At 42.0% G+C, this 23,032-nt stretch overlaps 1 protein-coding gene across 29 annotated transcripts in view; it reads left to right on the forward strand.

The window, feature by feature from the left end:
- LOC116840670 (basement membrane-specific heparan sulfate proteoglycan core protein-like) overlaps nucleotides 1-23,032 on the forward strand; it is a 240,321-nt gene that overhangs the window by 84,019 nt on the left and 133,270 nt on the right. For 28 of the 29 annotated variants that reach the window (XM_032807672.1, XM_032807673.1, XM_032807675.1 and 25 more), the window contains exons 7-9: nucleotides 318-476; nucleotides 1,779-2,009; nucleotides 4,286-4,402. In XM_032807672.1, coding sequence (XP_032663563.1) covers nucleotides 318-476; nucleotides 1,779-2,009; nucleotides 4,286-4,402 — 507 coding nt within the window. The remainder of the gene's footprint in view (nucleotides 1-317; nucleotides 477-1,778; nucleotides 2,010-4,285; nucleotides 4,403-23,032) is intronic. The other variant, XM_032807681.1, reaches the window with a different exon arrangement.

The raw sequence follows: 23,032 nt of genomic DNA on the forward strand, positions 1-23,032 counted from the left end.
GTGTATGCACGGGAATGCACCGAGAATGCAATCGTCATGCCGAATTCGCGACTTTCTATGTTGTCCGATTATCCTTCATTCAATCTATGTGGCTTTCGTTGGAGTTTCATTAGTTCACCGACCCGTTCTCGCATTTTCTCCGTTTCTCCAGCACGTCACGGCCTCTCCTCCCTCGATTATCTCTTACGTTCTTATTAATTTGTACCCTCTTTTGTTTTTCACCTCCCCCGAACAACACCGATCGGCATCGCACGACTCGCTTACGCGATCCATTCCCGACGAAACAACCAACGAATGCACGCGACACCCGGACGCAGCCGGCGAGAAAGACACACAACCGGAATGCGATCAATCGGCCGAGTTAATGTGCAAGAGCGGTGCATGCGTGCCGTTAGAATCGCGCTGCGACGGCGTGTTGCAATGCGACGACGGTTCGGACGAGGACAACTGCCCGGGGGATGTAAAGACGATTGAAGGTAAGTACGCGGGCGACCTGGCACCGCCACAACACGACCCTTTTCACCTCTTCAAGAAATCTCACGCGACATTGGGCATCGAATGCTTCTTACCCATACACGGGGAAAATTTTGTAGTGAAATTACCCGAAAATTTTGAGAATCGGCATTCTACTCTGATTAATGGACATTTTCATTGTTTTAGTCTTTTTTAATATAAATATTTAAACTTTTAATATATGATGAAATATGTATATGTACAAATATTGAGTATTATATATACATTCTATTGAAAGTTGAAATATTTGCATATAAAGACCAAAACAATCAGAATGTCCAGAATTGTCCGTGTCCGGCAGTTGATATTTTTATCTTATACGAAACAAAGACGGTTAATAATAAATCAGAGAATAATAAATTTTTACTTGGTGCGCCAAATTTTCGTCTCGACAACGAAATGTTTTTTCAGTGTAAAGTCTGCTATTAAAAGTTTGCCAGTTTCTCAGCGAGAAATACTCTATTTACTCTATCTACTTCTATTTTCATTAAAAAACATGATAAAATCAAGAAAAGAATTAATACAAAAAGTAAATATAAAAGAGTAATATAAAAATTAAAAGGTATAAAAAAAAGAGTCAGAATATATTCTCCCCGTGTACTCTTTTAGTATACTTCTGTCAAATTTTCTTTTTTTATTCCGGCTTCTCCAGGTCGCGATATGACCCGCGTGTACAGACACACACGGTACACTGAAAAAATTATTTTAGCGTTGCAAACTAAAATATTTGGTACGTACTATTTAATTGGCATTATACATGTTTTTTCACTTGTGTCAAGTATATATAAATTTGAAAAAGCGAAACACAAATGGCGATAAATTTTGTGGCTGCAGCTAAAAATTTGGTCCATCCCACTTTAGCCAAATCGTAGTACCAAATTTTCGTTTCGACAACGGAATTCTTTTCTCAGTGCACGCCGTGACATTCTTCGTACGCTGTAAAATTGCTGCAATCAACCTTGTGCCGCATGCCAATCACGATCCTACCCGCGCTAGTTTACAATGTAACACCCGAGTGCCCGAATTCGAATGCACCTCTGGAGCATGTCGAACTGCACATCGTATTGCACATCTCCCTGTTTCGTTACCACGTACTCGTGGACAGTAACTCCGCGCTGTTTCCCTCGAGCTTGTCACGAGGGGCCACGCACGCGGAATTAACATCACCGCGATCGAAGAAACAGAAGCCGCGCGTTCAATTTGCGTCTCCTCGCGCTAACGCGAGGTCGTCGGCCAACATCCATGCTGATACACGCGACACGTAGATACGACCTCGGATCTGCCGACGGAGATGCCGGACGACATCAAGGGTGACGACGAGGGTGAGGACGAGGATTCGATCCACGAATCCACGCTGAGGCCAACCGTGAGCAAGTGTCGCGCCGACGACACGGTACGCTGCGCCGACGGCAGCCGTTACATCTGTTCGGTGCAGGAGTGCGACGGTATTCCGGATTGCGATGACGGCGGTGACGAGGTCGACTGCCCGCACCCAGGTACAGGTCGAGCCGGACGGATCCTCGTCGAGGATCAGGCTCAATGCACGACAGGAGGTCGGCGACACGGAAGGACGAGCGTAACTTGTCGTTTCGACGAGCGCCGTAAATGCCGCTTTCTCGCGACCGAATGAACTTGCGATATCAATCCTCGGCGTCCTCGACCATCGATCAGTGTCTTCGATCGATCAACTCATTTGGATCGTTGGAAATTTTCAGAAATACGCCATATTCGCCAGAAATATGTCATATTCGTGGTATCTCTTTTACTTTTGAAAAATATATTCTGGTCGCTAAATTCTTTCTCTTTAGATCGACGTCAAGTATTAGGTTGGCGTAAAAAGTATTGTGCTATTTCTTTAAATACTCGTAAAAAATTTGGTTATTAAGAAGAAAATAAAAAAGGACGATGAGTAAAATGAGCGGCTTTTTGCCTGAAAAATGTAACGTAAATTATATACGTAATCTTACGTTTTTTTGTCTCAGGGGTCGAAATAATCACTTTTAATAATAATTTAATTAGTGACAATTTTATCTGAATTACTTAATTATTTGTGTCATAGCTCGCTTTTATAACTTTTGTTCGCTGGAAACTGGGGAAACACTGCAAAATGAAGCACATATTAAACGACGTTAAATATTATACGTACAGCTGACGTTACATTCTTTAGGAAAATATCAGCCCATTCCTTTCTCCATCGTCCTTTCTCGTTAAATGTCTAAAAAAATACCGAGTCGACGTTGTTTATCTTATTCGTGAAAATTATTAATTCTCCAAAGTTGAATAATTCTGTCTTCTACTTTACTTGACAAACATAACGGACCTGCACCATACGAATATAACCAAACAAATAAAAGCACATGATTTTGGCACGAACTGTGTCAAGCGCGCTTCGACTGCGTGCGACATATCCATTTTCGTGATAATGACTAAGTGAAATGAACCGATATATTCGTTCCCGGTGCAAATGAGTCGACTATGAATAACCAGCCAATAATCGTTGGCGCATATTTTAAGTCCAATGCCCACGGAACGTGATTTGAAGTTGTTTTTCTTACGAGGAGCCATGCATGCCGCCAAGTTCGTTCTGTAGCGAGAAATTTGACTCTCGACGTGCTCCGGTGCGAATTTGACGATTAGTTTTTGCAAACAGATTCGGTGTTATTTTCCAAGCATATTGCTAGGATCCCAGTACGAACAGTCAAATACAGGGTGACCGTTAGTTTAGCGTCATTCCTTATATTTTCTTCTTTTTAAAGAAAAAAGAATCCCCGCGAGTCTCTAATTTATCATGACTTAAGTACCGAGAGCCTGGAAGAGCCGCGAGTCGAATGAATGGGGCATTGTACTCGTCGAAACGACGAACGCGGTCCTTCTGCGGCGAAACATGCACGTTAAATGTATCTTTCTCTCTCGCTGACTACTACTAGATATATCTCACGCTTCTTTATTACGCGAGATCCGACCCTTTATGCGCAATCAATGTCGCATGTGTACATAGTTACGAGCAAACGCGTTTTTTCTAATTACACGTTCCACGCATCTTGTATAAATATGTAAATATACGATCGTAGTTGGTAAACTTTGTTATATCGGTGCATGTGATACGTGTTAGGGTCCTTGACTATTCGCGTCGGCTGTCTTTGATGACGAGAAATCGCACGCCCATTGTTCTTGCCTTATACGTTAAAGTAAAAAAACATCCATGAAACAACACTTGCGATCGATTCAGCAAATTTGTAAATGTTCCGAACACTCTCTTTCTTTTGTTGCTAAAGTCAACAAGTAACTACAAAATTAGTGTGACACACAACTCAGGTTTTAACCAAGTTTTTCTCATCGTTTCTGTTAATTTTTCGCTATTTATAGCTATTTATTGATTGTGACAGCAATAAAATAGGGGCATCTTGTAAATTTGCTGAGTCGATTACAAGTGTCTTTACAAGTGTCTTTATAAGATATATCTTTTTATTTCGACGTATAACGCAAGAATCGTGCGAACATTGAATCTCTCGCTTTTTGCTTCATCAAACAAGGCCAGCCTACTGCGCGAGTACTCGCGAAGGGCTTTAATGAGAATGAGTCGTTAATGCTTCTTATGTCAAAACACCGTCGAAATGACGGTGCTAATTGTCTATAGCTCCGCATGTTCCGTCATCTCTACCATTCGCGACTGTACTCTCTGTAACTGCATCTCGCAACTTCGTACAGCGATAGTCGTAAACGCAGCGATACGAGATTACCGGTAACGTAACGTAACGTCGATGTTTCACAGGCTGCGGCGCCGGCGAATTCGCGTGCGACGTCAACAGATGCATATTGGAACAGCAACGATGCAACTTCGTCGAGGATTGTCAAGACGGTAGCGACGAGCACGACTGTCACTATCCCGGTAAGTGATGCTTTAATGATCTTCTTAACTTAACCCTTAAAAAAAATCTCACTTCGCGCAACTGAATAACACTCAGATGGAAATTCAGCGACGTGAGAATGATATGACCGCAACCGTGGACATTTGTCCGAATACTCAGCTGCATTAAAGCTTGGTTGCAATAACAGAAAACAATTGACTAAGCAGAAACCAGAAATCTTTCTGTTTCTGCAACCGAGTTTTTCATCTAGTCCCTATTCTTGCAAGTCAACGGAAAATTACACTAACGAAATTGTGTTTTCTGTAGCGTCGTGAAATTTCAAGTGAAAAACTTCACTAGAATGTTGATGTTGTGCTTCAGAAGACCGCAGCATTGCAAATAATATAACGTGAGCAAATTTGCGCGACGAGCTACCCTCGCGTATCGATTTCAAATAAAATCACACGTGTTAAACGTACGCGCGGAAGAAAAAGTCACTTCGTAAAACTGAATTTTTCGTTGCTCGAAGACCAAGGGAAAGCTCGGCTGTGGGAATAGAAAGATCTCTCCTGCAGGAGAGATTTCTGTTCAGTTTGTTGTCTCAATTGTTATTTCAATCGAGTTTCGACGCGGCCGAACGCGTTCAGACAGATGTTCTCGCAAGCGGTAACGGAGGTATCGTTTCATCAATTTTTCAAATATACAAATTGAGATTTGTTCCGTGTATATTGCAAATTCTCGAGCAGAAAACGCAAAGAATCGACCTCGCGACTCGATCTCTCGGAGCCGCGATTTACCGACCGTTGCGCATTCATATCGCACGGTTCCCGTTATCTTGGGACATCCTGTATTTTACCTACGATCGCTAGTTTATCAGGCAGAAGACCTCGTAGATGGTACAGACCAGCAATCTGTTCTACCGACCCGGGAAATCGATACGCGCGTCATCATTCCTCCCAGTGCATTTCCACCCCGTCCGTCGAAACTTGGCTGATCGAGATCGACGGTTTATCAGCAGCGCGATCCGCGAAGACACTCCCGGCTAATTCAGCTAATTTTAATCCCTCCGTCGCGCGAGCAGCTGCAAATTTCCGGCGACGTGTCTCTTCTGCTTGGCGAGCGCGAGAGACGTAGGCGAGAATCGCTGGCTCCTTCAGCTTCTTCCTTCTTCTCTCTCTCTCTCCCTTTCTTTCTAAGTAGCGGCGGAAGTTGCGATTTTCTCGCCGCGGAAAAATAAGGTCGGACGGGGAAGCCGCGCGACCAGGACGTAGCTACTGAATATTCAAAGCTCGAGGGCTTTTTTCCTGCCTCCCGCCGCGCGATCCCGCGTCCTCCGGCCTTTTTTACGCAGCCTCCGCCACTTCGAGTGGAGGACGATCGTGGTCAACAACGTGGAAGCATCGGAAGCCGGCCGGTGTGCAAAGCCCGCCCGGTTGCGACCACACGTACGCTTTGTTGCGCGAGAGCCGGTTTAATTAGACAGCTGCGCGCGTTCGGCCGGGGCAAATTAGCTCAGTAGTATCGGCTCGTGAATTATATCCCCGCGCGTCTTTCCCCAGAAAATTGCGAAAAACGCGGAATAATCGCGATTTATGCCGTATTCGACCAACAGCTGTAATATGTTGTGACCTGTGCAATGTAATGCCACGCGTTCACACTGAGAGAAAAATAGTTACTTTCGGCATCAACTATACTCTTTTGTGATTTTAACCACAAAAATAGATAAAAAAAACCATTGTTTTAGTAAGTGTTATTGGAAAATGATTCTTCTAATTATTTTCTTGGTTAAAATCATAAAAAAATATAGTTGACGCCGAAAGCAACTATATTTTTCTCTCAGTGCATGTGTTTGTGTCTTCTTTCTTTTCGTAAAATAAATCGAGGGACATCTCTCACCGAGACAAAAGGTAAGTCGATGATGTTATCGAACGCCAAATAATAGTAAGATTATAAAAAAAAACAGTAAGATTACAAATTGTAAATTGGTGGGGAAATCAACGTAACTCCTACTGCGTTGAATTCAAGGTTTAACATAAAACTAAAATTTCAATTCAAGGTATTTCTCGCCTTTCACGTGACATCGCCCACAACTATCAAACGACACATGTCTTTTTATCAATTCTTGTAATTGTATCATTCCGTCGAGTTTTGAATCTGAATTGTCATGACAGTTTTCATTTATATTATTGGCATCAGAATAGTCTGTGTTCTCGTCGCAGTGAAATTCTATATTATTAACATATATCCCATTTGTCTTTGTGTTCCTAATTTCAGTTGTCATCTCTGTCGCAGGACTTAATGTTGTTAGATACCTTGTTTCTTCCAACTTCCCTTTCCTTGCTCTATGCTTTTCTACACGTTCATTCATTGTTCACGCGATTGTAAGCTTTTTCTTCTAACAATATATTAGTAAATATCTTTTATAGTTATTCACGACGCAGACATTATAATATGCATACAATATAAAACTGAATTGATAATACTGATACTTGGAAGGAAAATCGTTCCACATATTATACAGTAAGCTACTTTAATCATTGTATCCAGTCCAGTTCCTACGCAGTATTTTTACAACAAATGAGAATACATTAAGTACTAGATAATTAACTGGACGGATGTCTACACAAACTGCAAACATTTCTATCGGGGAGAATATGTCCAATGCGAGGACGGTAGGTTACCGATGAATCTTTCATAACGATATTCTGCGTAATAGCGGAAAAATTTGGAGCGGCGGGCTAATTATCCGCGCGATTTGTACAATGTGCGGCGTAACGAGTCGGCGGAACAACGCGTTCGTACGTACGGCGAAGCGCGACGCGCCCTGCCAAATTCTACGCTTGTGAAATTTGTATTTTTCGTCATTATCGCGATTTCGCAATTATCCCCCATTCAAAATGAACAATTCACAATCACGACTTGTGAAATGCCGTGCTCGAGGGCGTCGGGGGCAACTACGAGCGCGACGAATACGTCTGTCTCCGTCCGAGTCACTTAACGACCGAGAATCTTACTCTCGACTAACTCAAACAGAAGTATCGTCTGTCCACCTAATCGCGATGGTCCCCTCCCTCTCTCCCTGCTTGCATCTCTCTTATGTCTAGCTATCTCTCCCTCTATCTCACCTCACGTTTACATCTCTCTATCTCCCTATCTTATTCCACGGCGATCGTCAGCAAAACGTCGTCGTCGTCGACGACGATAGAACATCATCCGCGCAACGAAACAATCCAGACAGACAGATGTATATAAATTTGGCAGTAACGTCACACACTAGTCGATTTGTAAAGGTTACATCCCATATGAGTGGCTCATATGACACTCGTATTTATTACATAGAATGACGAAATAGAAATACGAAAAAAATGAATCCAAACTTTGCTCAGAATAGTATGTGAAATGTGATGTGAAAGTCTGAAAGTGACTGTGAGCGAATTTCTTACTGCATCGATATAAGAATTTACATTATTGTGGATCGATTTTTCCGACTTCTTGATACGAAAACAAACAATTAAATCATATGTCTGTCTTTATGTTTCCTTCAAATTAAACAGAAATTTAACTGTCAATTAGCTTACCAAAAGGTTGAAAAAGCATTCAAATATAGTGTAAATCTAATGATTAATTCAACAGATTATTTTTGCCTCATAAATTAATTGTGCGAAGCTCTCATCATCGATTGTCTCACGTCGTGATAATCACAGAGAACTATCTAAGCGGTATCTGTAAGGGTTTCATGAGTGTCTTATAAGTGCCTAATACTCATCGACTGTCTCACATCGTAATAATCACGAAAATCCATCTGTGAGGCTTGTCCGATTCGACTCACGCACGAATTACTACCTCCGCCCTCGTGACTGCCGCCTACGCGACGAAAAAAGAGAAAGAAGAGGAGAACGAAGAAGCAGGAGCGAATTGAGAAACGGCTGTCCCGTTAATCGTTGACCGGCGGCGACCGGGAAGTAGGCCAGCGAGCCCGCGCGATCGAACAACATAATCCTACGAGGACCCGATCGTAAATCAAACAACCGTGCACGCTCCACGCGCATCCGCGTCTCTCGTCTCATGAAAACGGTTAGCTCATGTCTTCTGGCAGGCCTTTTTTATCCCTCGGAGACGACAGGGGGCCGGCAGCTGACAAGGCGAGAGACAGGCGTTCGGGGCGGCAGAGAGAGAAAGAATTCGCGGAGGTTGCGGGGTGGGCACCCCGTTGTCGAAGCACCGCTTCACATAAATATCCGCAGACACGCAGACCGCGGGCTCGGCAAGAGCGCTTTTACCTGCTCCCGGTAATCGCGATGTGCATGCTTAATCAATATTCAAGTATTCAGCCGTGAGGCACAGGGGGACGACCATCTAACCCCTCTCTCTCTCTCGCTCTTTGCTACTTCATCCCCGTTCCTGGCCCCTTATCGCCCCCGCGTCACTTCGCTTCCTTCCATCGCTCGCAACCGCCTTCCTCTCTTGGGTGGCTTTCCGCCGAGCAAGAATGCGCATAACCACTTTCGTGTCTCCGGTGTCCTCCATCCTCCCCCGCTGCCTGCCTCCTTATTCTGCCCGCGATATGCCTCCTCGGACAATTATGAGTCTCGCTGGGTCAGGGGTAGAGGGGCTCAGGCAACAGGAGGCAACGACAGGCACAGGGAGAGGGCACGGGGGAGAGACGAACACCCCGTTAGGACGGAGGACAGAGGTCGAGAGGGAAGAGGGTTAACCGCGCACGCTAGGCACCGCCACGACAAACGTCAACCCCCGTCGTCTTCGAACATTATTCAGGTGCGTTCCCGGCGCGTGTATATAGAGCCAGTCGACTTAAACGTCCGCAACGGTAGGTACTTAAGCGGCAACGAACGCTCCAAGAGAAGGAATGGAAGTTCGGCAGGGACGGGGGTGGGTGTTGTTCGCGTGGGTTGCTTTCGGGCTCGGCTCTCGTCGTTCCGAGTGGGTCATCGTGTTCTGCCGGAGTCGATCGAGAGGGTCGTGTATCAGCGACAGTTCGAGAACGAGAATCGAGGCCTAACAGCCGCGTTACTTGGTGCTGCCTGAGCTCTCGGTACCGCTCGAAGGAGCGATATTTCTTGGTCGGGGGACGTTCACGGTTACTTTTACAACGTAGTGCGATGCATTCGTTCGCCGGAAATAACGAATGATGAAAGTCGATAGTTTCAAGAGAAGCCTTCACGACGAAAACCTCTCGCTCCTCTCCCTGTAGTCATGTTTCTCGTAAAGTCGAACTCGTGAATGAGCGAGAAAGTCGCCGTCGTATGAGCGAAGTCAATATTCTTGTCGTGAAATAAATTTCAGACGCTAACGATCGGACGATATTCCTACCGCGAACGAATGCTGACAGAGATCCATTCGCCGACTTCGTCATTTATCGTACCGATGTGCCGGTCGGGGCTAAGTTTAGTGAAGTCTGGAATAAGCGCGCGGATGACGCGTGTCATCTGGGGAGCGTGATATCTTCGATAAAAATCAATTCGAGCGATCTTTAACATTTACCTCGCTACTACAGATCAGTCTTTCTTATATTTTTTAACTTATTATTCTGATTTTAATAAAACTTAAAAAAAAGTATTTATAAGTACTATTTCGCGATTTTGCACATACCCACTATTCCTCTTAAGATAAATACTAAAAAAATACATCGACAACATGCCCCATTTGGTTTTCCGTACTTGTGAGCCAAGTGCTGGCACGATCGAATAACCCAAAGTGTCGTATATTTCCCGCAAACTGGTGCACCTTGCTTGGCTAAATTAACAGTACAGAGTGCCTGAATTTAAGTGCCCGATCGGTCGTGTACATATAGAACTTGTTAAATTGAACAGAGAAATTGTTACCATTTTTTAAACTACTAAATTTCGAGATATTAACGAAAGAAAATTGGTCAATCAACGCACGCGATGCACTCGCTGAGAAGGAAAAAATGCTTGATCTAACTGAAACTATAGAGTTATTTTCCCAATTCTATTTATTTAAACCTAATTCTTCTTTTCTTTGAACATAATAAACAATTGCTGTCATGAGAAGCTAAGGTTTTGAGAAAATGTATATTTTCTTGAAAAACATTTGATATTAATGCAAGCAGATATACACTTAATACTTTGCGATTAGATATTTGTTTTTTCTTCGGTATTTTTTCTCTCTGTAGTCTCAGTCGAAAAGAGGAACAAACCCATTACCATCGAAAGTACGGTGACGCACATGGTGCGCCAACGCGACCGCTTGCGCCACGTGAAACACGACCGTTCGAGGATGGAGCGAATTTCCTTCTCCGTTAGTATCACGGGCAAGATCTCGCTGTAAGAGAGGGAAACGAATCGTTAAACTAGGTCTACTTAATTCAGACTGTCGATACGACAGTCGTGGAACGCGAGGCGAAACAGACGACGGCCGAAACAGAAGCGAGAGTGCACCTGTAGAAAAGCTCTCATACGCAGGAGACGGCGGTAATAATTCGTAATAGCAGGCTGCCTTCGGCGCGCTTGACGCTCGTCCGATTACAAGTCGACCGATGTGTGTCGCGCGCGGCTATTATTATGGTTTACGCGAGACTCTTTCTCTTCTTTGCATGTCATTATATCCTAACGCCGCCGCCGCGAGCGTAAACACACGGGCGCGCACCGTTAAACGTCCGGTCTGCGAAAATTTATCGTTTTCCACCCACTCGAAGAGCAAAAAGAAAGTCCCGCGCGGGCTAATGCGCGCGCTAAAGGCGCGCCTGAAAATATCGCACGGGATCATTTCGCCCTTCGCAGTGCGCGCGGTGCGTCAGTCGCGTTGCGAGCTTTTTCTCGGCTTTCGCGGCGACGGGAGAGAAATTTCACAGTTCAGCCGCGGAAATGATAATTAACGATACTTGTGTATATCACGCAAAACGGCACAATTAACCGCGTACGCTTATACGTTGGATTTTCCATTGTTTGAATTTCAAATTGCGCGAAAGTTTCTAGCGACGAACTCAATTACGTTTAATGTCGCGCGATAATTAACCATACACGATGGAGAACATACTCCCTCTCTTCCCCGCGGCTTTAACTCGCGCCCGCACACACGCAGCACCACCACCCTTTCTCTTTTTTTTCCTTCCTCTTTTTATCTTTTATTTTTTTTTCCTCTTTTCCTCTTTTTTATAACGCGATAGTTCCGTTGTTCGGGGCAAACAATAGATTTCTGCGCCGCAAAAACGTTATTCTCATACGTACTCGGTCGACATTTACATCGCCGCATTTTTCTCGGCCGAAGTGCAGTCGCGCGTTTTACACCCGCGCAAAACCCACCGGCGAAACTATCTCCATCGAAACCGACATATTAGAAATGTATTTCCCGGCAGATGAAAGTAATTTTTGTCACCCTTGAAGCAAGCACGGTGCTCCGAAAATTCTCGTTTTTCGATCGCTCCGTTCAAAGAGGGGACAAACGTTTTGACATGCTTTAAATATGACACTTTTATGTTTGCCCTTTATATTCGTGACTTATTTCATCTCTTTTGTTTCTTTTCTCCTTTTTCTTCCACAAAAAAAGACAATTGCAAAACGAGACCGCCTATTTTTCTCGGCTCAGCGCAAATACGAGATTTTGCACTTTACGTGCCGCAAAAAAATTTTTTCTGAGATTTAATTTGAATCCATTCTGATTTCTCAAAAAAACGATGGATTGAAAAATCTATAAAGATTCAGAGATTAGAAGTATAATATTTAAAAAATGCGATGCTAGGTGAAAAACTCAATCAGATTCCATTTTCTCTACCAAACATATTCCCAAAATTTTCCTTTTTCGATTTTATTTGAAGGAAAAATAATATAAGTGATATATATATTTTTGTTTACTTTAAATAGATGCCTTTAATATCATGTTAAATATTCAAAATTATTATAATTATTTACAATTAACAGTTGGAAGAATGATCATGAAACAGTCTATATTTAAAAAAAACATATTTCTCATAATTATGATATAATTAAATAAATCATAATTATGAAAGCATTAATAATTTTCTTGTTATTTTCTGTCTTCCTTCCACTCTTTCTTCGCAACTTCTTCTCTATCTTTGAATTTCTCGAATCGCAACTTCGTTTGTTCGGGAAATCGTATTATTATAATAGATCTCAATTAGATTCTAGAAAATTTTCTATATCTATATTTTCTTGAGATAAGAATGGAATTCCCAATTGAGATATCATGAAGAGTGAAATAATTAATTTCGAGAGAAATTTCGACATTCTAATTGGAATCTACGTTACTGGGTCTGAAGATCTTAGTAAATTTCTACACGGAGTATCTTTCAATTTTTCTCCCACCTTTCTTGCCTCTCGCCATAAATAAAAAGTGCATCAGTCATAGTGACGCTCATTATAAAAACAACGCGCGTAATATGCGCGCGCGAGCGTGTTCGATCCTATCGATAGCGTATCAACGGCGGCCGGAGTTCCGTGCCAGACGTAGACAACACACCGTTCGCACATACGTACGTACATAACGCAAGCAAGGTTGCAGTCGTTTTGCATGCCGTCGCATTGGCATGATCCGCGGCGGTTTCGCGATCGCATCGCGAAGATAGATAGATCGCGCCGCTCGGGGACGGGGTCGTTCGGACTCGTTTACACTTTCGAGACCAGGGTGGCTCGGTCGATCGGTTCTAACGCGAAAAACGAGCTCGCCGTCGGCCGGACAGGCTCGTCGCGACGAGTTTCTAATTGACCGCTCGCATGCGTCGGGGAGAAATTAAGTGTGTATATATGCGCACGTAAGAGTGTGGCAAAGCTGCAAAATGTTATATCTTATCAATTTGTTCCTTTTTTCCCATTTTACTCGCCGCCGTGCAACGGTATCGCGTCGGTATCGCGGCGGAATCGCGCCGTAGTTCAGCGCGACGCGCGTCAAATAGCGGCCGGCATTCATCCTCGACAAAGACGACGCTGTTCCGTACTCTGCTAAACGCGAGTGCTACGTCAAATTGTTGCATTTCGCTGGTCACAAGCCGAGACCGAGCCGTGTAGAGACACGAGGCCTGTCTCTCCTATTCTCTCGCCGACACTCGTCGAATTTTACCTCGATCAGTTTCAGTCGGCCGCCCACCCTTCCCCCTGCTTTCGACTAAGGTGGACGCGAATATACGTCTTTCTTTGTCAAAAATATCTTAAAAATCCTCCGAACCGGGATAAACCGCGACAGGTTTGGCCGAATCGGAGACAAATCGGCGACTCGAATAGCTTTCGAAAAAATTCAGGACAATCCTCCAAAAAATGGGACTCTTGATCATCTTAGTTTATAGATAGCTTATACAGATTGTTGTGCTCCCTGATTACAAATCGTAACTTATTAGATAACTTATTAGATATTTATAATTGTAATTATAAATTAATAATAATATAATTTATAATTATAATTAATATTCGATTATTTCAATATATTTTAATAAAATTTCACTTTTACTTAGGCTACGGGTCGCACTGAACAGCGCGTTCAAAGCTATCCCTTGCTCGCCTCTTATCCAATACATCACGCTTCGTGAAGAAAATGTCGAAAAAATTAAGCGCCCGGATGCATCGAATGCACAAAACCAACACTCGCTCACTGCCATTCGCCACAGTCGTTTTGCTCGATTCAATACGGGGTCTCAAAAATATATCTTCCACGAACTAAGAACAAACTGCCACAATCACTATAATTGCTCAATACTCCATGAGTGAAGAGAAAAGTTTGGTGTTTTTATATTATTATACGTTAACGCATTAACTATATACACAAGCGATTGGAAATGAGCGAAGGCCATAATTAAGCGAGGAAACAACGCTTATCGGAAGTGTCGGGATTCAAAACGCACGCGCGCGAGAAGAGAAGTACGAATCGCACTTTATTGTAAACCTTAGAGCAATCGATGAATTTACCTTTAGTAGCTATCTTTGGGGGATTGCAATGTGACTACTGAACTCCCCCGTTGCATCTGCCTCCGCGGAGAAAGTGTCAGAAAAATTTCGCGCACTTGATTTCGGGTACATTCGATGCATTTCGGATACATTCGATGCGTAAAAACCACTCGCCAATTGCCAATTGCGATAGTTGCAACGCTCGGCCGGAAAATCTCTGAAAACGCGCATTGTTTGCGCGTATCCCTCGCACACATGTGTGAGACTCCCCTGGAGACCACTCAAAAGATACCTTTCAACGGACTGAAAACAAACTGCTGCAATCACTATCGCTCGATAATCGCTCGATACCCCATCGTTACAGATATACATGAAAAACAAATTTCAGTCCGGGTAACCGAACGGGTAACCGAACGGGAACCAAACGCAAAAACTCGCTGACGAGAAATTATATCTCTGTTACTACGACCGAAAACATTCAGCTGCGTTAAAACTCGATTAAAATAACTGAGAGCAATTGGCTAAGTAGAGATTTCCTGCAGGAATCTTTCTGTTCCTACAAGCTAATTTTTCATCTGGTCTTTCATAATATTCATAGTTGTGAATTACTTCGGATCTTTGGCCGAATTACAGATTCGTATTCATAAACCATTATTCGCCTCAATATCTATCTGGATCAATATTTATCTTGTAAGAAATAATGTAATAAGTATAGTTCGACAAGCCATCAGAGAGATTTACGAAGCTATTTTTACTTATAAATGATAAGAGACTACGAATACCAGCCTAAATTTCGACTCGGGTATTTCTCAGTAAGTTGATCAAACGTCCGTTAAAAGCAGAAACTTCTTGTATAATAAATGACTCGGCATACCTTGAAATTGTATGATGTATCACTGCTCACGTTTCAATATCCTGCGTCCTGGCTTCTCGATCCAGTATCCTGGCCGCTCCGTTATGACACTTGCACTGACACTCATACTCACGATTCAATCGAAGATACACGTGTTAAATAACGCGATGCCGACGAGAGACTAATTAAGTATCTCAAAGAGACGACGAAATTGTTTAATTACTCGAGAAAAATAATAGATAACGCGCCGACATACGCAGTCCGTGGTATACGTGTCGCTCGCCAGCCCGGAACTGAATGGAAACTTTCGGAAAAGTCTACGAGGCACAAAAAAAATTTGAGCGTCTTGAAAGTCCCGGATGTTTTGATTGCGTGATCACCCGACTCTCATTGATGAGCGACGACTGTTGGCAGTGTAGCAGGGGATGTGTTTACATTTCTCGCAAATTGTTCTAGTACTCTCATGTGTCGCACCCTTTTTTCTATAATCAAATATTAGATTACACTAAACAAAATATTATAAGCGCTAAGAAAAATATTGAGAAACGCGATAAAAATGGACAAAACGAAATAAGAATTTCTATTTATCTGACAAAGTCACATTAATAAAAGTTAATAATTATTAAAAGTCATATTAATATGTTAAGAGAATAAAACATTAAAAGATGACACATTTTATGACAATATTTTCTCCGTGTAGAAAGAAAGAGAGAGAGAGAAACTATGATATATGTATGGATGTTATTAAATTAGTTTCAGGTCGCTGTGTAAACATCATCACGTTAATAATAATGTTGGAATGAGGAAATACATTACGAAAATTACTCCTATATTTCGCAGAGAACAAGGCTTTATTTTTGGAGCGCATTTATCGATTATAATACACTTCTTTATTAAATATGCCATTATATAGTCTGGAAAATAAGTATTACTGCAATTGTGTGAGAGCGAATATATCTCTTTCGAGAATAAATCTGTCACGCTACGTAATCTTCTCATCAAGATCTTTTATTTTAGCCCGCCTGCATGTATGCTCGCTCATACCGACATAACGCCAATACACACGTACGAATGAATTTAACATGCGTGCCTTGGATCGAATGACGCCTACGCCAAGATACGTTCCGTTTCTACGGGATAAATGACATAACACGTGTCGCGAGACTTGTCTGAATAGAAGACGAGCGATTGCACGAAGTTGTCCCTGCTTCCAAGTTCAGTTATTTCCACGCGCATATCAATGACTGCGAGGGTGTCGGCGGCAAAGCGCTTCGCACGTTTACAATAATACCTTCTCAATTTGCGTCTCTCTCTCTTTCTCTCTCTCTCTCAGCCGTGTGCGGGAGGGCGAAAGTGGGTGGTCGAATTAATTCACCAGACTAGGTTGGGTTACGCCTTAGGCGGTCTTAGGTAACTAACTCTGATAATTCGCCGTATCCTTACAAAATTATCTCGTCGCGCGCGATGCACGACGCGACGAATCTTCGATCCATATCCGACGGGGAGGAGTACAACGTCCGACAAAAGGATAAACCACATCTATCGATGTCGGCGGTGAAGAATTCCACCAAGCGCGAAGACTGCGCGATCGAAATGTAACGCAAAACTGCACACCGACGGTGTATCAATTCGCCGTGGAACCAACGGCGAAAGTCGACCGGCCGGTATTTGGTTCGAATTTTCGCGGACGGTGCGCGCGAGTTTCGGGACACATACGAATTTCCGATTGGCCGAATTTTTTATTGGCACGCCGGCCCAACTTTTGTCGCATTTTCCCCGAGACACGTGAACACGAGCGCGCCAGGTATATCTAATCGTTGGCTTTTCGTTACTTCGTCCTTATTACGGAATCGAATTATACCACGCGATACACCGGCTGCCGTTGAATAATTTCGCGTCGGAGTGAGGATATTCCCTGTGCCGAGGGAAGTTTCGTTGGGACAATGGCCGAGGCCGACGTAAATTTTCGCTCGTAATGTCCCGCTCCTATTTATTGAATAAGCAATGACTACTAAGTAGCCTACACGGCACGGTGAATGATGCATTTGAACAAATCACTTTATCCCGTCGCAGAACAAGAAACCGAAACATCGGCAATGATTGAGAGCTTAATGTTATCAGACGCGGTTTCAGGATTCGATGGCAAATTTCCGATCAATTTTCTTTGAATAACTTATTTGTCTTTTTTAATTCATTAGCGACATAGGGGAAACTGGGTCAAATCGGCCCAAGAGTCACGTTAGCTATGCGTTTTATTTATGTATTTATTGTGAGAGCAACAATCGCAAGAGAGAATCGTGGCATATTTTTTTTAGGATATAGAAAAAGTACCTAAAAATTTGTCTTAAAAATAATGAAGCTGAAAGTATAAGATCAAAATGTTGACTCGGGTAGAATAGAAGTTGATATAGGTTTCAGAATATCAAAATAGATGTTGAATGGAATAAGCCTGAAAGTAGAATCAAGATTTCGACTCGGATGTGATCAACATAACTCTTAGACCGACTTGACTCTGTCATTCTCCTATATTCTTTCACTGTTAATGATCCGTTGCCGTCTTAACGGAGGTGAGATTTTAATTACATACTCAACGGCTCAAGAAATGACTGCAGGTCCCAGTTTAGAGGAAACGCATTTGTTTAACATTCCGAACGTTTCTGCGAAGAACGTGGCAAAGATTGCGCGGCACGCTCGAATAAATTCGTAAGGCTGGTTATTCAGCAGCCGTGCCGTTTTTCGAAGTTTCGATCACTGCGGAAGACGGCTATTTGTGAGCCGGAATAGCCGGTGGTCGTATTTGAGCGAGCGACTCGCGATCTGAACGGTAACACATCTAACGGAAACATATTTCTAGTTGCCGAACATGTATGCGCGTTCGGAGCTGCCGCCGGGTGTCTCTAAAACTCAAACATAGCCTTGGGTTTCGTCTGCATACCGACTGCTTCGTGACGCACTCAAACAATTGCAAGGAAAAATATGCGCCCCCTGTCTCGCTATTTCTGCGTGACACGTAAGTCCGAGCGATGATGATTCTCGACGATGATTTAACTCGGCCGACTTCGTCATCTCGAGTGGCGCGCGGATTTTTGGTAAAAGCATCAATTACGTCAGCTTGACTAACGCGCGTCGCGAGCCCGGAATAGAAGTCCATACAGAACCGCTTGAAAATTGATAATCCGGCAAGACAAATATATGTTGCCCAACTTAGCGATTTTCATGGCGATCGCGTGCGAACGTCACTCTCCAACATGACAGATGGATTAAAGCGCACGCGTGCGAGAGTTATCGTAATATTTGGTGCCTCCCATCGAACATTCATGGATGTTAAATATATCTCATCGATGCAGCAGTATCGTTGACAGATCTCTGACAGGACATGACAGGCTGGACTTTCACGCTTTATCAAACACGCACGCCGAAATTGCGGAATCAAAGTAAAGATTCAGCTGTAAATTATCGATCCGACGTGCCCCGGCACGTTATATTAATATTGTACAGGCCAACGTTTTAACGAAATCAACGAACCAAGCCGATCTATGGTCGTTAATCATCGCCCAAGAACCCGTCGTCCAATTATGAAGTATTATCGGTGAATAATTAGATACTCATTCGCGTGGTGCGATATATAATAATATTTAGAGAATTTTTTCGATATTAGTAATATTATTTTAGTAATACTAGAGACATACGATTTTTGTAAAGGAAGTAAACGCCATTATAGTCGAGAATTTTCTGGTCCCAACATATTGGATTTATTTTCGTAATAAGTTTTTATACAAGGTATCTTAGGATAGGACATGTCTTGGGTTTGTTGACTGTTTCCTAGTAACGGTGGAAATCGGATGACAGCGAAGGGCAAAGTAATTGCGAGCAGCAAACGACGCGGTCCTGCGTTACGCGCGTGATCCTTCCGCATGTCTATATTCACCGTTGCTAGGAGATCAGGAAACAAGTCCAAGACACGTTCTTCAGGCTGTCCTGCAGAACTCGTCCCATCGCACTGCGCGCATTGATTGACCAGTTTTATTTCATTAATATCTCAATAATTAACAGTAACAGAGAAAGAGAGAGAAAGAAAAAGAGAGAGAGAGAGTCTAGCCTGAGAGAAAAAAATGACTAATCTAACTAAAATCAGAGTTGCTTTAGCCCCAACTATATTTTTTGGTTGTTCTAACACGAAAATGGTAGTAGTAACATGCATGTGCAAAGTTACTATAGTAGAATTTAATAAAAAATAGTTTTCTTGACCATAATTTAGCATAATTATTTCTCTATGCGATTATAAATACCACACATATTTTTCAAAATGCTACAGGATTTTTCTATTTAATAACGAATTTTTTACCTACATATACGAACATCTAAATTCAGACCTATTGTATAATTAATGGATATGCAAAACAATAAGTTTTATCTCTTCATAGTCACTTTATTATATATCTGTTTTCACCAACGTTAGGGGAAATACATACAGAATGTTTACACGAAAAAAAAAGTTTGGTTGAATTAACCAAATATTTGGTTGAGTATGAACGATCCAGAAATTCCGATTAAAGTAACCCGAATTCCATTGAAGTCAACTAAAAATCTTATTAACTTAAATAAAATTCGGGTTACTTTAATCGGAATTTCTGGATCGTTCATATTCGACCAGATATTTGGTTAATTCAACCAAACCTTTTTTTCCGTGTACCACAACGCTTATGTATGTGTAGTCCACGTGAAATTGAACAAAAAAGATTCTCTAGCGTTTTGCAAATAGTCACAATAAAATTAGCCTTTTAATTCACAATAACAACATTGATCCCGTCACTATTACAATGGACGAAACAGAGAAAGAAGTCGGTTGTGAATGAAAGAGGTTGTGTGTTGGTTGGTTGTTTGCCATGTTTTAATCGACCACGACACACGATTCTTCCAAATTGGTAATGAAAGAGCGATACACACGTGTACGGGAACACGTACCAAAGAGATTGCTTTTCGTTTCATGTCGCTACGTCGACTCATTTGTGAGCTAGTACCATTTAAAACCGTGACATCGATGTCAAGCTTCGACTCGGCGTTAGCGTCGAACCATGCGTGCCACCTGCTGTTTCGCCAACACACTATGTTTCCATGCTATCCTCTTTTAAAGTGAAACGAACGACACGTGACCGCAACAAACACGTGGCTGCAGCGAGCACGTGGCCGATGCGACTATGCTATCCGGGCAGCGGAGTGGAAACAGCGAAGTTTAAAGTTCAAGTCTGCAATGGTTCATTGTAGGAATCGTTTAAAATCGAAATGCAACTGCGGCACATGGCACCAATACTACCTACACGTTAATCAACACGTGCGTCAACTCGCAACAGCGCCGACTATTTAGTTACGCGGATCGATATAAACGTCGATAACTCCGCTTATAGATGTAACAACTTGAAACAAAAACCTTTGGAAAGGGGAAATTCCCGCGCTTCCGATGGACATGAAATCTTTCGGCAATAAGGATCAAATATCATAATGATATAAGTACAAAAAACATCAGTTTTTGTGAAGTAAACATTAATCCATGTTGAAAATTAATTAGAAATCTTGGCGTACTTACTTGGCGTAAAGAGCTTTATCAGCCTAAAAAAAGAATGAAAAAAGATATTATCAATCTTAGCAAAGAGGAATTAAGAATACTGAATATACAAGGAAGAAAGGAATAGTTATGTCAACTAGAAAAATAGTAAAATATGGCATAGCTTTTCTTTCTGGTTTCAAAAATCAATTCTTGGTTACACTAACATACCGATTCGTTGTCTCAAAAATGGATTTTTTTAGGCAACGAATCGCAATACTAATATATGATATTATATACACGGAAAAAAAAATATATATATATATATGTATTAGCAAATCTTTTAACTATCACAACTAAATAAATTTGCTATGAAAGCAAGAAAATTTGCTCCTGCAACTAATATTTTTAGTTGTCCATATATTAGCAAATCTTTTTTTCCATATAAGTGAACAAACAAAGAATTATTTACTGAAACCAGAAATAAAAACTGTGTCATATTTATTATTTCCCGATTGACACATTCTTTTTTCCTGTACTAACAGAAAGGTTTCTTAAAATACTACTCGTAAGAAACTAACAAGATTAACGATTCTGTAGAGAATCGACTTTGTAGAAAATAGAGTATAATAAGAGTTTGGCCATCAGAGAAATTCTGGCAAAATTTTTCGAGAAAGAAAGATATATATTTCCTAGAAGATATTTTCTTATTATAGGGTCTCTAGTAGAAAGGAGTCAGCAACAATAAAGCATATCTTATACAATTGTTCCTGCATATCTTATAATTGTTTTTGCGCCTATCGGCGCAAATTACTACATTTTGAAAAGACAGTAACACCTAACACAATTAAAGGAATACATTCTAGACTGATCTTAAAGTTTATTAATAATAATTTAAAAATAAACTTCGGGAAAAGGAAATAAGTTAAAAAAGATCTTTCTAGATCCAAGTGACTAGGGGCTTTCGAGTCTACTTCCTTCTAAATAATAATAATAATATATGCTAATAATGGGAACTTTATTCTGATTTAGATATATAAGGTATCTAAATTTAGATGCCGACCGCTCGTCAATAAATAGAGCTCCTCCGGTTTGCAAACGACTACGATAATCCTAGAAACCTTAATTAAAGAAAATTAATCGATCAATGCGCGCGATGCAGTGGAACGCATGCTGTATAGAATTTAAAAAGAGCTGTTTTGGACTCATCGATTATTTCTTGATATATCATTGCACAGAAATGCCGGAATATATTTGAATCCGGAAGGTGAGAGAGAAGGTGTCGAAAGTTTCAGTCGTGTGAAGTAGAAAGTTTCGCGCGTAATTTGTTGAACAAAATTCTCATGGAGGTCCCGTGTAATCCATCATTTTTCCTCGAACAACACACACACGCGATTTCGATATTCAGAATATTGTGAAGCAATGTTGAACACTGCGCGAATTCACGTTTAACTGAGCTAATGGTTGCGAATATTCGACTAATAATTGATTGTTGGTATCGGGCCCCGAATTTTCATTCGACTCTAAACTAGCGTTGCATCGTAACGCAGGTGAATTGAAATTGACGGACGCATTGAAGATGTCTGCCGTAACAGAAATTCATAGATTTCAAATCTCGCGGTCGTTATCTTCGAAAAAGAATTCGAGTCGAAATTTTGATTCTACTTTCATCTTCATTCAACAGCTATTTGGACGCTAAAGAAAGTGAGAAGGAAAACTTCGGTCACGATCAGAGTCAAAGTAGGAGTAAATTGTATCGTTAGAATTAAACTCACTTTGCTAACTTAACTCCTATTGCGTTGTAAAATTTAAGGTTTAACATAGAGCCAAAATTTCGATTCAGGAAAGAGAAGAAAAATACGCGACACGTCTAGAGTCGTTGCGTCCCGCGTAGATGTAATTTCTGTCATTTGTCTCATTCAAACTTGCGGAAGATCACGATTTCGTCGAGACGATCGCGTGTGGCGTCGCGTCGCGGATACGATTCGCCGCGGTGTCGTTTTGAACGCGCGAAAACGGATTTCCTTTCATCAGCGTTGGCGGCGCTGAGCTCTCGCTTTTTAGAATTCATTTTCGGCTTTAAGCTTCATTTCTCGCGCACGGGAATTAAGCGCGCCGAGGGGCGGCGAGAGCAGCGGGTGGTTGGAGGACAAACAGCAGATTGGTAGGCGTTACCGTGGCACCTCGTACACTTAAGGTCCACTCGTAACAAACGAACAGCACCAACGACAAACAGTCGGTGTATACGTACGTGCGGAGTACAGTACGGTGCAACAATATTCCGCGCAAGTTAATCCGCCGAGCGAGATCGCCGTTCCGCGTATTCATCGAATCTCGTCGCAGACGCGGTTCTCTCGTCGAATCTTCGCCCACTACAACTTTTCCTTTTTTTTTTTGTTTCGTA

Source organism: Odontomachus brunneus, unplaced genomic scaffold, assembly GCF_010583005.1.
Source record: "Odontomachus brunneus isolate Ranch 3 - 2012 unplaced genomic scaffold, Obru_v1 Obru_scaffold_011, whole genome shotgun sequence".
Lineage (NCBI taxonomy): Eukaryota > Metazoa > Arthropoda > Insecta > Hymenoptera > Formicidae > Odontomachus > Odontomachus brunneus.